Source organism: Crocuta crocuta, unplaced genomic scaffold (assembly GCF_008692635.1).
Source record: "Crocuta crocuta isolate KB4526 unplaced genomic scaffold, BGI_CrCroc_1.0 scaffold138, whole genome shotgun sequence".
Lineage (NCBI taxonomy): Eukaryota > Metazoa > Chordata > Mammalia > Carnivora > Hyaenidae > Crocuta > Crocuta crocuta.
The window spans coordinates 7,188,644-7,200,563 of record NW_027532585.1 but is presented as its reverse complement, the minus strand read 5'-3'; the positions used below and the strand labels follow the sequence as shown (position 1 = coordinate 7,200,563).

The following is an 11,920-nucleotide window of genomic DNA, read 5'->3' as shown; positions in this document are numbered from 1 at the left end:
GAGGTGGTTCTTATTTGAGTGGTTCTCTCTGCTCAGTGAAATGGGAGGAATGGCCGTCAGCCGGGGGTGAGGACAGGAGGCGGCCCTGGCGGTTTGAGCAGAGAGTGCTAACTGTCCAGGAGAGGAGGGGTCGGAACTAGACAGAGTAATGTTGGGCAGCCTTACAGGCCCGCTGTGGCCCCTGCTCATGAGTTTCAAGTAAGGGGAGCCAGCGACCAGAAGATGATGCCCTTGGGAGCCTTGGGTTTCCAGCCACGGGCCGAGCGTGGCTGTCTGAGGCTGGGGAGTGGACCCGAAGGGCTCACGCTGGGGCTTGTGCTGCGGAGGAAGGGAGAGCCACACAGGCTGCCAGCTGGCTGAGAAGACAGACCCCTCAGGCACTCCTGAGGTTCCCTTCTCTCCCAGGGTCCTTGAGAGGAGATGCCCCCAAGGCCCGTGGCTCCCGCCAAGACCCCTCCCAGCAACCGCCCAGGTCAGGGCACCCTGGGCGCTGAAGTGGCACCGGCCTCCAGGGAGCATCTGCTTGGAGAGGTCCTTTGAGTGTCCACCTCCAGCTCCGTGCAGAACCCTCCCGCCCACGTCCGTCTGCCACAGAGAAGAGCTGTCCCAGCTGCAGACCGTGCTGCTTAGGGACACAGCGACACCGGATTCCGCCGCTAATGCTGATGCTGAAAAGTCCTGATGTGTAAGTATTTGCTTTCTGTGCCTGGCTGTGCCCCGGTGAGCTCGTGTCGTCTGCCACCTTTCCCCTGGGGAGAAACGAAGGAGCGTGGAGACTCCCGGTGGCCTGTCCGAAGCTCCCTTGGCCTTCGACAGATGCTAAATAGGATGTTGTTGGGATGGTGACACAGGAGGCGTGGACTGGAGCGTCGTTTGGACCCCCAAAGCCACGGCGTTTCAAGATGGAAAAAGCATGCGGTTGCTTTTGGTTTGACGAGGGGCTTGTGTGGCATTTGTGACTCCTTCTGGTGACTGGATCTGTGTGTGGCAAAGGCCTAGAAAGGCTCTGGACTGGAATGTGACCACTAACCAACTTGTTCGACTATGGGTGGCGGGGGTGAAGATGCCTACATTCCCTTGGCGGGGGGTGGGGGGCTTCCTTGAGAGATTACTTAGGAGGGCTGCTTGTGGGCTGTTTATTGCTTGTTTTTTTTAGGACAAAGAGAATTGGAATTCTTAAACAAGTACAGCATAAAGAAACCTAGAGGCTGTTGACTTTTAAGCATCCGATCTTATGTTATCTAGGTGGCTTTGCTTCTCAGTAAAGGAATGTTGCAAGAGACGATGTTGGTTATTTAGCAGGACCCGTGCGGCAAAAAAGCTTCTAGTTGGGGTGTTTTCTGGCAAACTAGGTACTTACCCGTTTTATTTAGGAATCCGTCCTTTCCCTTTGGGTTTTCAGTAGAAACCTTTGTGGAGATGTGACCTAAATCCAGATACTTATCTTTTCTTTTTCATGTAAATAATGTAAATGTCTTATATGCAAATATTCAAGGCTACTCTGACCTGAAGTACTTGAAGGAGGCCAGACTTTACAAATGAAAGGTCCAGTGTACCAAGCACATGACAGTCACTTGGGTTCAAGGATATTTTAACTCCGTTATCCCTTTAACCTGGGCAGGTGACATCAGAGCAGGGACACAGGTCCGCCTGGCAGGTGCTGACAGGTGATGTCAAAGAACTTACATGCACCCACAGTCTTGAACAGCAAGTTTAATCACTTTACAGCATCAGCTCTTTGGGTCAAGGTTGATACTTGGACACCCGATTTAAATTGCTTTGACTTAAAAAAAAACCCACAGAACTGTGGGCTCTGAGCTTACACATTAAACACAGTTTCGATTCTTAGATCCCAGAGCTTGAGCTTTCTAGGGAAGGTTTTTTAACCTTTCTAGGGAAGGTGCCACTGAATAGCTTGACCTCCTCAGTATCCCAATAGCAGCAGAGAGAATTCCTGTCTTAATGTCTAACCAGCCAAGCCTTTTTCTTTCTTTTAAAGGACACTGGCCTTTTTTTATTAACTAGAATTTTTAAAAAATTTAATGTCTGCTCATTTTTTGAGAGAGAGAGAGACAGTATGAGCAGAGTGAGAGGGAGACATGGAATCTGAAGCAGGCTCTGAGCTGTCAGCACAGAGGCCCGCGCAAGGCTCAAGCTCACAAACCGTGAGATCATGACCTGAGCCAAAGTCAGACACTTAACCTTCTGACCCACCCAGGTGCCCCTAAGTAGAATTTAAATAAAAACTTGAAACTAGGGGTGCCTGAGTGGCTCAGTTAAATGTCCGATCTTGGCTCAGGTCATGATCTCACAGTTTGTGGGTTCAAGCCCTGTGTCAGGCTCAGTGCTGATAGCTCAGAGCCCAGAGTCTGCTTCAGGTTCTGTGTCTCCCTCTCTCTCTCTCTCTCTCTCTCTGCCCCTCCCCTGCTCATACTCTGTCTCAGAAATAAAACATTAAACTAAAAAAAAGTTCTCCTGGGAAAAATGAAAACCGTGCAGAGGTCATAAATGTTATTTTCTGAATGATGCTGATTGTAGCCAACTTGCTGGATACTCTAGTCCTATAGTTAATTTGGTTTTCTAGAAAGATATTTGTAAATAACCAGTCTTATTTCTGCCTTTTGATGATTATGCTAGTACTTTTTCATGTCATTTTGCATCGTCTAGGACCTCCAGAATAATGTTTTAAAAAGTACTGGTATCTGTGTCTGGGCCTGAAGTGCCCTCCCATCACTATAGGTTATTTTCGTGGATTACTTTATCAGGGCAGGAATACTTATTTCTATTCCTGGATTACGAAGAGTGTTTGCTAGGAGTATTGAGATTTGTGGTAGCATTGCCACTTTCTTTGAGATGATGTTCTTTCACATTTAATCTGTTCATATCATACTTGGCCCATTAGTATATTTTTAATTTTTGAACCACCTTTGCTTCCATGGATAGATGTGATCAGGTCGTGATGCAGCCGATTCTTTAAACACTGTTGAATTTCACTTGCCAATATTAAGGGTTTTTTTCCATTTTTGTCCCAAAAATGAGATTTGGTTTTTCTTTGGTGATTTGTGTTGGATTTTTTGGTATCAGAACTATGCTAACTTTATAAAATGGAAAATACATATTCCTCAAGGCCTTTTTAGGTTATCTTTTTATTAGTCATTTCAATGAGCCAGATTTTGTCCTTCTTAAAATAAGCGCATTTGCGTGTGGAACTTTTTCTCCTTAGGCAGCTTTCCAAGTATTGGTAGGTTTCTTTGCCCTAAGAATGATTTAGGAGTGTGTTTAACTCCCAGGAGTATTGATTTGCCACCATGTATCTGCAGAAACTGATCACGTAGGTTTCCTTTGTGTTCTGTACAAGTTACACTGTGAAAATCCTCTTTCAGCCTTATGGATGCTAGGATCGCACCGTGAAGTTCCATCCGTTTTTACTGGACAGAGTTTGAAGTTCAGTGGGTAAATAACCAAGCTGTTCCCCCCTTGAGGTAGAAGTCACCAGGCACTGCCCCTAGTGATTCCACGAAATAACAAGAAAAACCCAAAATACAATTAATGTTTTATTAAAAAAAAAATCGAACTCCTCACTTGGTAAAGGACACCAAGCGTATAGGACAAAGAAAATAAATGCCCTGGGATTAGAAAGACCCTAGAAATCAGAAGACTTTTAGTTCTCAGGAACCAGTGTTAGAGAACTCTGACTGATAATCCCCCCCACCCCACGGAACGAGGCAGAAACGACAGATGAAATGTTTCAATCGGTGTTAAACCACAACAGACGCATCTGAAGAGAAGACACGAAGAACAGCACTGCCAGCTTTAAGAGGAGAGAGAGTCAACCGGAAACAAAACCCACCACCTTCTTCACGGAAGGGGCCTGGACATTAAGCAGAACTTAAATAACTTTTCCCTTAAAAATGGTCTGGCCGCAGGACGGAATCTGTAAACGCTGGGTAATCTTTTCTCCTATGGTAACAAAGAAAGTCTGATCTCAAAAAGATACTTTTAAATCTCAAAAAGACAACTTTTTGCTGTTCTAAACGACACAATTTTAAACATTTTCTTTTCCTGTATAATACAGCATCACTGAAAATTTTATTCAAAAGCAACTGATTCAGGCCTGCTTGAGGCTGAAAAAAAGAAGTCCTGAACTTCGTGGGGACAGCACCTCAGCCGGATCCCAAATAGTCTCTCCTGTTATTGTTTCTCAGAAAGCGTGTCCTGGGCGGCTTTGCACAGCTGGTATCGATGCCGTTTTGAAACCACAGAAGACGGAATCGGACCAGCTAATGCTGGAGGGAAGACACTCGGAGTTCAGGTCTTCTCGGTCCCCAAAGCCACATGACCAGTGGGACAGGGTCCTGCCGCCTTGATTTCTTTCCCACCGAAGTCTCATCATCAGAAGCTTTTCACTACTTAACAAAGCTCGATAAAGCAGGCGATGAAAACTTCAAAGAAGAAACACAGAATACCCCTGAATACAGCAAAGGATTGTTTCCACTCAGTAGACATAGGTCTCCAGAGAAGCCCTCTTGTTGTTGTTATAGATGATTTCCTTTGGCTCGGAGAACGGACAAAGCCTCCTCTAAGCCAGTGCTCTCCACCCATAGTACCACAGTCCTCTTTCTTCCGAACAGAGACTTTAATGAAGCAGGATTGTCACCAAGGTCCATGATGGCAGGAAAGTCTTTAGATGAAGTTGTTTCCTAACTCGTTCCTTTCTTCTCCCATTCCTACGGTGCCAGATACCAGCACACCCCCCCCCCCAAGAAGAAAGTTAGTTATGTTCTTCTGTGTATATGGAGGTTGCTACAGAGGGAAGAAGTATTTTTTCAATGGTAATTGCTGTCTGTTCACAGTTTAGGGCCCATGTTAAAAGAGGTTCTGAGACTGGGCCACAGCAGAGCGTGCCGGGAGGGGGCAGAGGCTCACAGGCTCGTGTGGCGTTAAGACTTAGTCATCGTGCATGTGCCCCAGAGCCTCTCCAGCAGGCAAGCAGGCCGCGAAGGAGGAGCGGAGTTTGCCGACAGCAAAGGCAGCTCGGGGCATGTTCTTTCCTGGGCACAGGAGGAAGGGCTGCTAACACTTTGTAGCCCTCGGGGAGCAACCCAGCGATGGCATCCTGTCCGTGTAGACGCCCTGGCCACCAGTTGGCTGGGGGGCTTTAGACAAATCCTATCACCTGTCTGTTTCTTTAGTTTTAGTGGCAGAAGGCCTTTTGAGATTCACTGACTTTTTGATTTGAAAACTAGCCAGTCACAGCCCGTCTCTGAACCTGGGCTACTGCCCTAGAATCTACGGGATGACCGAGCAGTGGATACAGCTGCAGGATCGAGGGTCCTCACACTGGCCGGTAAGAACGCTTGGACCAAGCACCCGCGCCTTTCAGCTTGGTCAGTGCCAACGACGGAGCCAAAGGCACAGTGAAGCCTCAGCCGCTGTGTGAAAGCAGAGCTCTCAGAGCTGGTGCCCAAAGCAGGGACGTGCTACCCCGGACAGAAGAGGGACCCCACCTTAGTGACAGCTGGTGGCCCCAAAGGAGGCCGGACATGACCGCTTACCTTCGCTTTCTGGAGGACGGTGCCTTTGCCCGTGACCATGACCGAAAGTGGCCTGTTCTTGAGCGCGGTTGCAGAGTTGACTGGGGTGCAGTCTGGGGCAGGGGTGGGGGTGGCAGCCTTGGGCTGAGGTGGTGAGAGGAGAGTGAGGCCTCAGCCATGGGCAGGGGCACGTGACCCGCCTCCCCCAACCCCGGCCCGGGAGGTTCCGCAGGGGCTCCGAGGGACCGTGACACCTGCCACTCACCCGGGGGCTCACGTTCTCCAGGTGGGTGGTGTCCACAGTGGTGCCCAGTGTCACGGGCCCAGCCTCTGCCTTCTTCAGGTTGTCCTTCACCTCCACGATGCTGAGCTCCAGGTCCACACGCCTGCTCTCCTCGACCCTGCACTCCTCGTCAATTTCCTTCAGCTTCTGCTCCAGGCTGGCCAGGACTCCCTTGTCTGCAGAGAATTTGTCGGGCCTCAGGGAACAGAACCCCCATGGATGCGGCCCAATGCTCTGGACCCGCCACTCGGGGTTGGGTCCTACGTTAGCATTCTGCAAAGGCTGGGGGCAGCTCTGCCTTCCTAAAAGGTAAAGATCGCTTCTGGTAGGTTCTCAGGGGCCCTCAGTTTTGATACCTGCTATTGTTGCAGCAACCGCACAGGGAGGGAGAGCAGCTTTATTTCTGACTCTTGGAGGATGGCTGTGTGGTTTCCACCTGCCCCACGCAGTCCCCTCAATCCTTCTGGCACTCAGGGCTTCCCTAAGCCGATCGGAGTGGCGGTCCCCAGCCCTGGCTCTTTCTCAGTCCTGTTTTATTCTCACCCTGGAGTTCTCAGGTTGGTGCCGTAGCACGAAGAAGTGCTGGCCCGGAGCTCACAGCTAAGGGAAACAATGGTGCCCTGATTGTTCAACAGACAGCCCCGAGGCAGCAGCTGCTGGAATAACTTAGCTCTGTTTCCAAGCCTAGGGTGAGCAGCCACCTGTCAGCCCTTGTCATAGGACAAGCAGTCACAGGGGCCACCGTTTAAGAAAAATCCATGGAGAAAAATGTTAATGATGTTTTTGGAACTGGAGTCCTCATTAGCGGTGAGTATCAATACTGTGAGAACTGCTTTCTTGAGGTCTGTGGCTTATTAGCCTCGGGTCTTTAGGGCTTATTTGCCAGGAGAATAAATTATACTGAAAGTCTTCCACCCAGACAGTCCCCCAAGGGGAGAAAGGGCGGGGGACCCTGGCTCTGCCTCACAGCCCAGCTCGGTCTCCAGGTTTGCAAGGACTGTGGCCGCTGAGCCTCTGGTCACGCACGTCCCAGCTCTGCAGGAAAGCCAGCTCCTGTCTGCTCGCCTGTGTGCACTAGTGGTCAAGGCCACTGGACTTCTGAAACCAGTAGCACAGACTGATAGATTAGGGGCTGCCTAGGGACCGGAGGGTTGGGGGAAAAAGAGGGAGTGACTGCTTGATGAGTGTGGATGCTAAACATGGACAGCTCTGTACGGATCCTAAAAACCCCAGAGTTGTATGCTGCAAATGGGTCAACTGTATGAACTGTAATTCAATAACGCTGTTCTAGAACAAAGACAGTGGGTGACTTTGGTGGAGGAAGGTCATGGGGGCACAGTCACATGATAAGCGTCCCAGGAAATCAGCTGCGTGTGTCCCCAAACCTGCTCAGGCCAGTTGCATTTGTTGGTGCAAGTCTGCAACTTAAATGTTAAATGAGCACAGAGACAGACTCTATGAAAATGACTTAAGTGCTGCGGAAAGGTCCTGTAAAAGGCAAGTTTCTAGGAAATGACTGCTGAATGGTGGGAGGAGGATCTAGAAAATCATCTACAAGGACGTTTCTGTGCAAGTGTCTTAAATGTAAAGAAACGAAGTCTGGGGCACCTGGGTGGCTCAGTAGGTTAAGCGTCTGACTTCGGCTCTGGTCATGATCTCGTGGTTCATGAGTTCAAGCCCCACATCGGCTTCTGCACTCTCAGCCCAGAGCCTGCTTCCTGATCCTCTGCCTCCCTCCCTCTGCCCCTCAAAAAATGAAAAAACAAAAACAAAAACAAAAACAAAAAAAACATTAAAGAGCTCAAGCCTGGCCATGATGGATACCACGGTGCAGGTGTGTTACCACAGGAAAGGTGACGTGGACTCCCGTCGGCTGGCCTCCACCTCAGCCAAAGGCTTTGGCACTACATTACAAGATGAATTTTTTTTTTTTAATGGTTATTTACTTTTGAGGGGCAAGAGAGGGCGACACAGAATCTGAAGCAGGCTCTGAGCTGTCAGCACAGAGCTGGATGCGGGGCTCGAACCCACACACCATGAGATCACGACCTGAGCCGAAGTCGGACACTTAACCGACTGAGCCACCCGGGCACCCCAAGACAGAATTTGTTTTCAGTGAAAATAAAACATTCAGGTCTAAACCTGTAATTTTTAGAAATTTCCTCCTTCAAGCGGTTTTTCCCACTACCTCTGGGTCGTGCTGACGGCAGGTCGGAGGGTCTCTGTACAGAACAGCAACGTTTCAGACCGGATAGGGGGAGGGGCTGGCAGGGGAGCACCTCACCAAAGACTGATGGGCCGCAGGCCAGGTGCACAGATCCAGATTCTTCCCCGGGAAGCCTGAGGCCCTCTGCCGGGGGATGGGGGGACCCTTACCTGTGCATTTTAACAGGGTCTCTCTCAGCTCCCGTTTCTCTTTCCGGAGCTGCGCCAGGTGCCCCCGGATTTCTTCCTTCTTCTTCTCGAGCCTCTCCTTCTCCTCTGTGTACCGCTTCACCTCGGCTTCTGTCCTGTTCTTGCCCAGTTTGATTTCTACAAGACCCACAGAGGGGAACCCCCAGGTCAGCCAGGCTGGGACACAAGGGCCATCCCAACCCGCTGTGCAGGCCTAGACACCACCCAGCCTGGCAGCGACAGACCAGAAAATTGGGCCCACACTTTCTTTGCTGTGTGACTTTGGCCAAGTCCCTTCCCCTCTCTGAACCTCTGCTTCCTCGTCTGAAAGGGAAGGAACTGGACTAGCTTCTGCAAGCCATTTCTACAACATTCTAGTCTTAGCTAGCACAGGCACCTGCAGTGGTCACCCTCAGCTTGTCCTTCACAGGCGGGCTGGCCCCAGCCGGGGTGACGGCCGCGGTATCGGGGGAGCTCGACGGGAAGGAGATTTTTTGCTGTTCGGTCTGGATTTTGACTGTCGTGAGTCTCAGGGAAGGCTCTTCAGGCTCCGGACTCTCCTGGTGTGTCTGCTTTGGGAGAAGGCGAACACGGCTCAGCCGGCCCAGGGGCTGCGAGGGTGAGGTCGGCCCACTTGCTGGCGGACAGTCTTACCTGCAACTCGGGGTTCTCAGGAGGCTCCTCTGGGGCAGGGCCTGGGTCCGCAGGGAGAGCCTCAGCGCTGCTGGGGCTGTGCAGGAAGGACTTCACAGGTGTGAGGTCCAGGTACACTCGGTCAGGCTGGGTCTCGCTCGGAGAATCTGTCACAGGGGCGGCTTCCCCGAGCGTTTCCACCTGCCGAGGAGAGAGAGCCAGATGGCTTTCACCATTGCCTCCGCTCCCCGGGCTGTGGAGGGGGCATCAGACCTGCTTCCTGGGAAGTTTCCATTGAGCTGGACTTGAAAGGCCAAGGTCAGAGGCCTGGATTTGCCATTCAGGAGGTGGGAGACCCAGGACATGGTACTTGCCGTTCCTGAACCTCCTTTCCTCCTCTGTAGAGAAGGGACCAGTGCCTCTGACCAGGCGGTTAGGATTCGGTGAGAATCCACAGAAGCCCTTAGCACAGCAGAGTCTGGTGCCCAGTGAACAGAACCGGCCGTCCCTGTGACTATTCGCTATCGGTTTGGGCCTCGGAGGTTAATGGTGTGGCTGTTCCTGATCCGGGCACCACTCCTCCCTTCCCTCATCCTGACCGGGGTGGTTAGCCAGCTGCTTTAGCGATCCACGTCCCCACGCAGGTGTGCTGCACAGAAGATGGCCTTATTGCACTGACTTCTGGCACACGGGAGGTGACCGGGAGCCCGCCCACCTTCGGGACAAGCTGCCGGCCTCCGGCACTGAGGTTTGGGGGGCGGGGAGAGCCCAGCCTGAGTCCTTACCACGGCCGTCAGCTCCGACACCTCCACGTCATCATACAGCATCTCGTGGCGGTCCTGGCTGGGCAGGCCATCGATGTAAGTGTTGGGCTCTGAGAACTTCCTCTGCATCAGCCTGGAAGACCCGGCAAGATAACAGCGAGAGGAAGGGCAGGTGGGCCAAGCCACCCACCTCAGAGGACTCATGACAGCAGCCCAGGCCAGCTACTCCCTACTTTCTGTACCCAGGAGAATGGATCCCGTGGCAGCGGCGGGGCCAGCTCCCGCCAGAGCCACCTCAGCACCCTGACCCAGGACCACTTCTCCCTGAGCCCAGCCTGCTCGTGGGGAAAGCAGGAGAATGCACCCTGCTTACCACAGAGGGAGCCTATCCCAGCAGGGGGCCAGGACGAAGTTGCTGAGTCCCCAACAAGGAAAACGGAAGGTCAGGAAGGGCTCCGACTCTTCCGTAAGGAGCTGGAGAGCATCCATCCAGGCCAAGGGTGCATGGCTGCCCCTGGACCCAGGTCTGGCCCAGCTCCGAGCTCTCGGCTGCTCCCGGGGCCCCGGGCTTCCGCTGCTGGACAGGGGCCGACCCTGAGTTGGCTGCCGCCCTGCGTGGCCGAACAGAGCCACCAGGGGCCAGTCTGGGCCCCAGTGTCGACGCGTGGATGGGAACAGGAAAGCGCGAAGCAGAAGGCCCCGTAATACTCACAGCAGAGAGGTCTTGGCTGCACTCACAATACAGGACACCCTGTCGGCATCCACGTAGTCGTAGGTGAATTCTTCTGGGTCTGTCTTGGAGCCTGACTCAGAGAGCAGGAGGCCTAGCCAGTGGCCCATTTCCTCGGAAGACTTGGCCTGGGAGGAGGCGACAGGGACGTGAGCAGCACTGCAGTGTGTCGTCTGGTGGCCCGCCCTCCCGGCCGGGCCAGTAGCACCGCTGCCCCGATGCCCAGCTGGGCAGGGCCTCTCAGAGGGGGGAGGCCATGCTCCCTCCTTCCCACTAGCTTCTGTCATCCTGTGACTCCAAATAGCAATTCCTGCCACCGGGGATACCTTGATGCCACGTCAGTGATGCTGTGGACATTTGTCCCGAATTTCAAATGTGATTCATATACATGTATTTCTAGAAGGCCAGTGAGCCAGGAGAGAATGATTAACACCATCTGCATTTTAGGTCAACACCTCTCTTATAAATGATTACACGGCAGTTTATCACCCTAATCCATCCATACAAGACCGAATCCCTAAGAAAGAACAAAATTCGAATTTCATTTCCAGTTCTAATACAGTCTTTCGAGAAAGGTTCTCTTAAATACCTTTACCCCAGGTCAACTGGCTCTGATAAATGATGAACTCAATAAATCCCAGTGAAGTTGGAGCCTGTTTTTTTTTCCCCCCTGGGGATAGTGCATTCTAATCAAATACATACACCGGGTCTCTATTAAAATGCCAACGTTGCTTCTTGGCTTTTTAATGATAAAGGTTGGGAATTCTAGAAATATTACAGGATTACTTTCACGAGGAACCACAGCTACCTCGTGGACGTACAACATGGTCCTGCCTCCTCGTTACTACATGTGTCAGGGAGGCAGTGATGGGCCAAGTCAGGCACGGTGCCGGCTTTCTTTCCCATCCTTTGCAAGGGAAGTTTTCAGTACAGCTCTGCACGGCCATCCTCCAGCCAGCTCCCGCCCTCTCCGCTCCGGGCCACTAACAACTCCCTAACTGGTCCCATTTTGTCCCTTCCATCCGTCCCCCAGCCAGCTGCTGAAGGAGGCATCTCAAAATCCAAATCAGAGCATGCCGCCCTCCCCTGGAACCCTCCAGGGTGTCCCCTTGTATGCTAATGGCTGTACCTCTGAGGGTCAACACACACACTCCCCAGCTCCCAGCAGGCAGGCACAGGTCACAGCGCCTCCCCCGCCAATGGTAATCCACTGGGTACTTTGTCGAATAACACCTCAGTCTCACACTAGAATCCAAGTTCTATGGCAGGGAGCGTATCTGTCTTGTTCACTGTATAACTGTACCACGTGGATATCCATCAAAGGGACAGACGGGTGGACACATGCATGCTTGTCCCCAGGAAACAACTGGGATGTGGTGCTTTTAGCCACCAGAGGGCAGTATGGGAGCACAATCTGGATGAAGACCCCTTGAGTGAAGGACGGGGGTGAACAGGGGTGAAACGCGGAGTGGATTTCTCTGCCCGTTAAGAACTCTGGCTCAGACCTGCCCCTGCTCAGTGCAAGGCATGAGGTCACCTCTCTTTTTTTTTTTTTTTGGTAAATATAAAAACCTATCAACCA

General features: G+C 51.9%; 2 protein-coding genes across 7 annotated transcripts in view; one reads left to right on the top strand and one right to left on the bottom strand.

Annotated features, from left to right (window-relative positions):
- Positions 1–1,353, top strand: part of VWA2 (von Willebrand factor A domain containing 2) — a 47,383-nt gene extending 46,030 nt beyond the window's left edge. For 2 of the 4 annotated variants that reach the window (XM_077779580.1, XM_077779579.1), the window contains exon 14: positions 378–1,351. In XM_077779580.1, the coding sequence (XP_077635706.1) occupies positions 378–682 (305 nt within the window). In that variant the 3' untranslated portion in view covers positions 683–1,351. Of the gene's footprint in view, positions 1–377 lie in introns of all 4 variants that reach the window. The other 2 variants (XM_077779581.1, XM_077779582.1) reach the window with 2 other exon arrangements.
- A 2,188-nt stretch (positions 1,354–3,541) lies between these two features.
- Positions 3,542–11,920, bottom strand: part of AFAP1L2 (actin filament associated protein 1 like 2) — an 80,866-nt gene continuing 72,487 nt past the window's right edge. For 2 of the 3 annotated variants that reach the window (XM_077779464.1, XM_077779465.1), the window contains 8 exons: positions 10,321–10,466; positions 9,630–9,741; positions 8,866–9,045; positions 8,609–8,780; positions 8,194–8,349; positions 5,800–5,993; positions 5,556–5,678; positions 3,542–4,727 (listed from right to left, as the gene is read on the bottom strand). In XM_077779464.1, coding sequence (XP_077635590.1) covers positions 4,701–4,727; positions 5,556–5,678; positions 5,800–5,993; positions 8,194–8,349; positions 8,609–8,780; positions 8,866–9,045; positions 9,630–9,741; positions 10,321–10,466 — 1,110 coding nt within the window. In that variant the 3' untranslated portion in view covers positions 3,542–4,700. Of the gene's footprint in view, positions 4,728–5,555; positions 5,679–5,799; positions 5,994–8,193; positions 8,350–8,608; positions 8,784–8,865; positions 9,046–9,629; positions 9,742–10,320; positions 10,467–11,920 lie in introns of all 3 variants that reach the window. The other variant, XM_077779463.1, reaches the window with a different exon arrangement.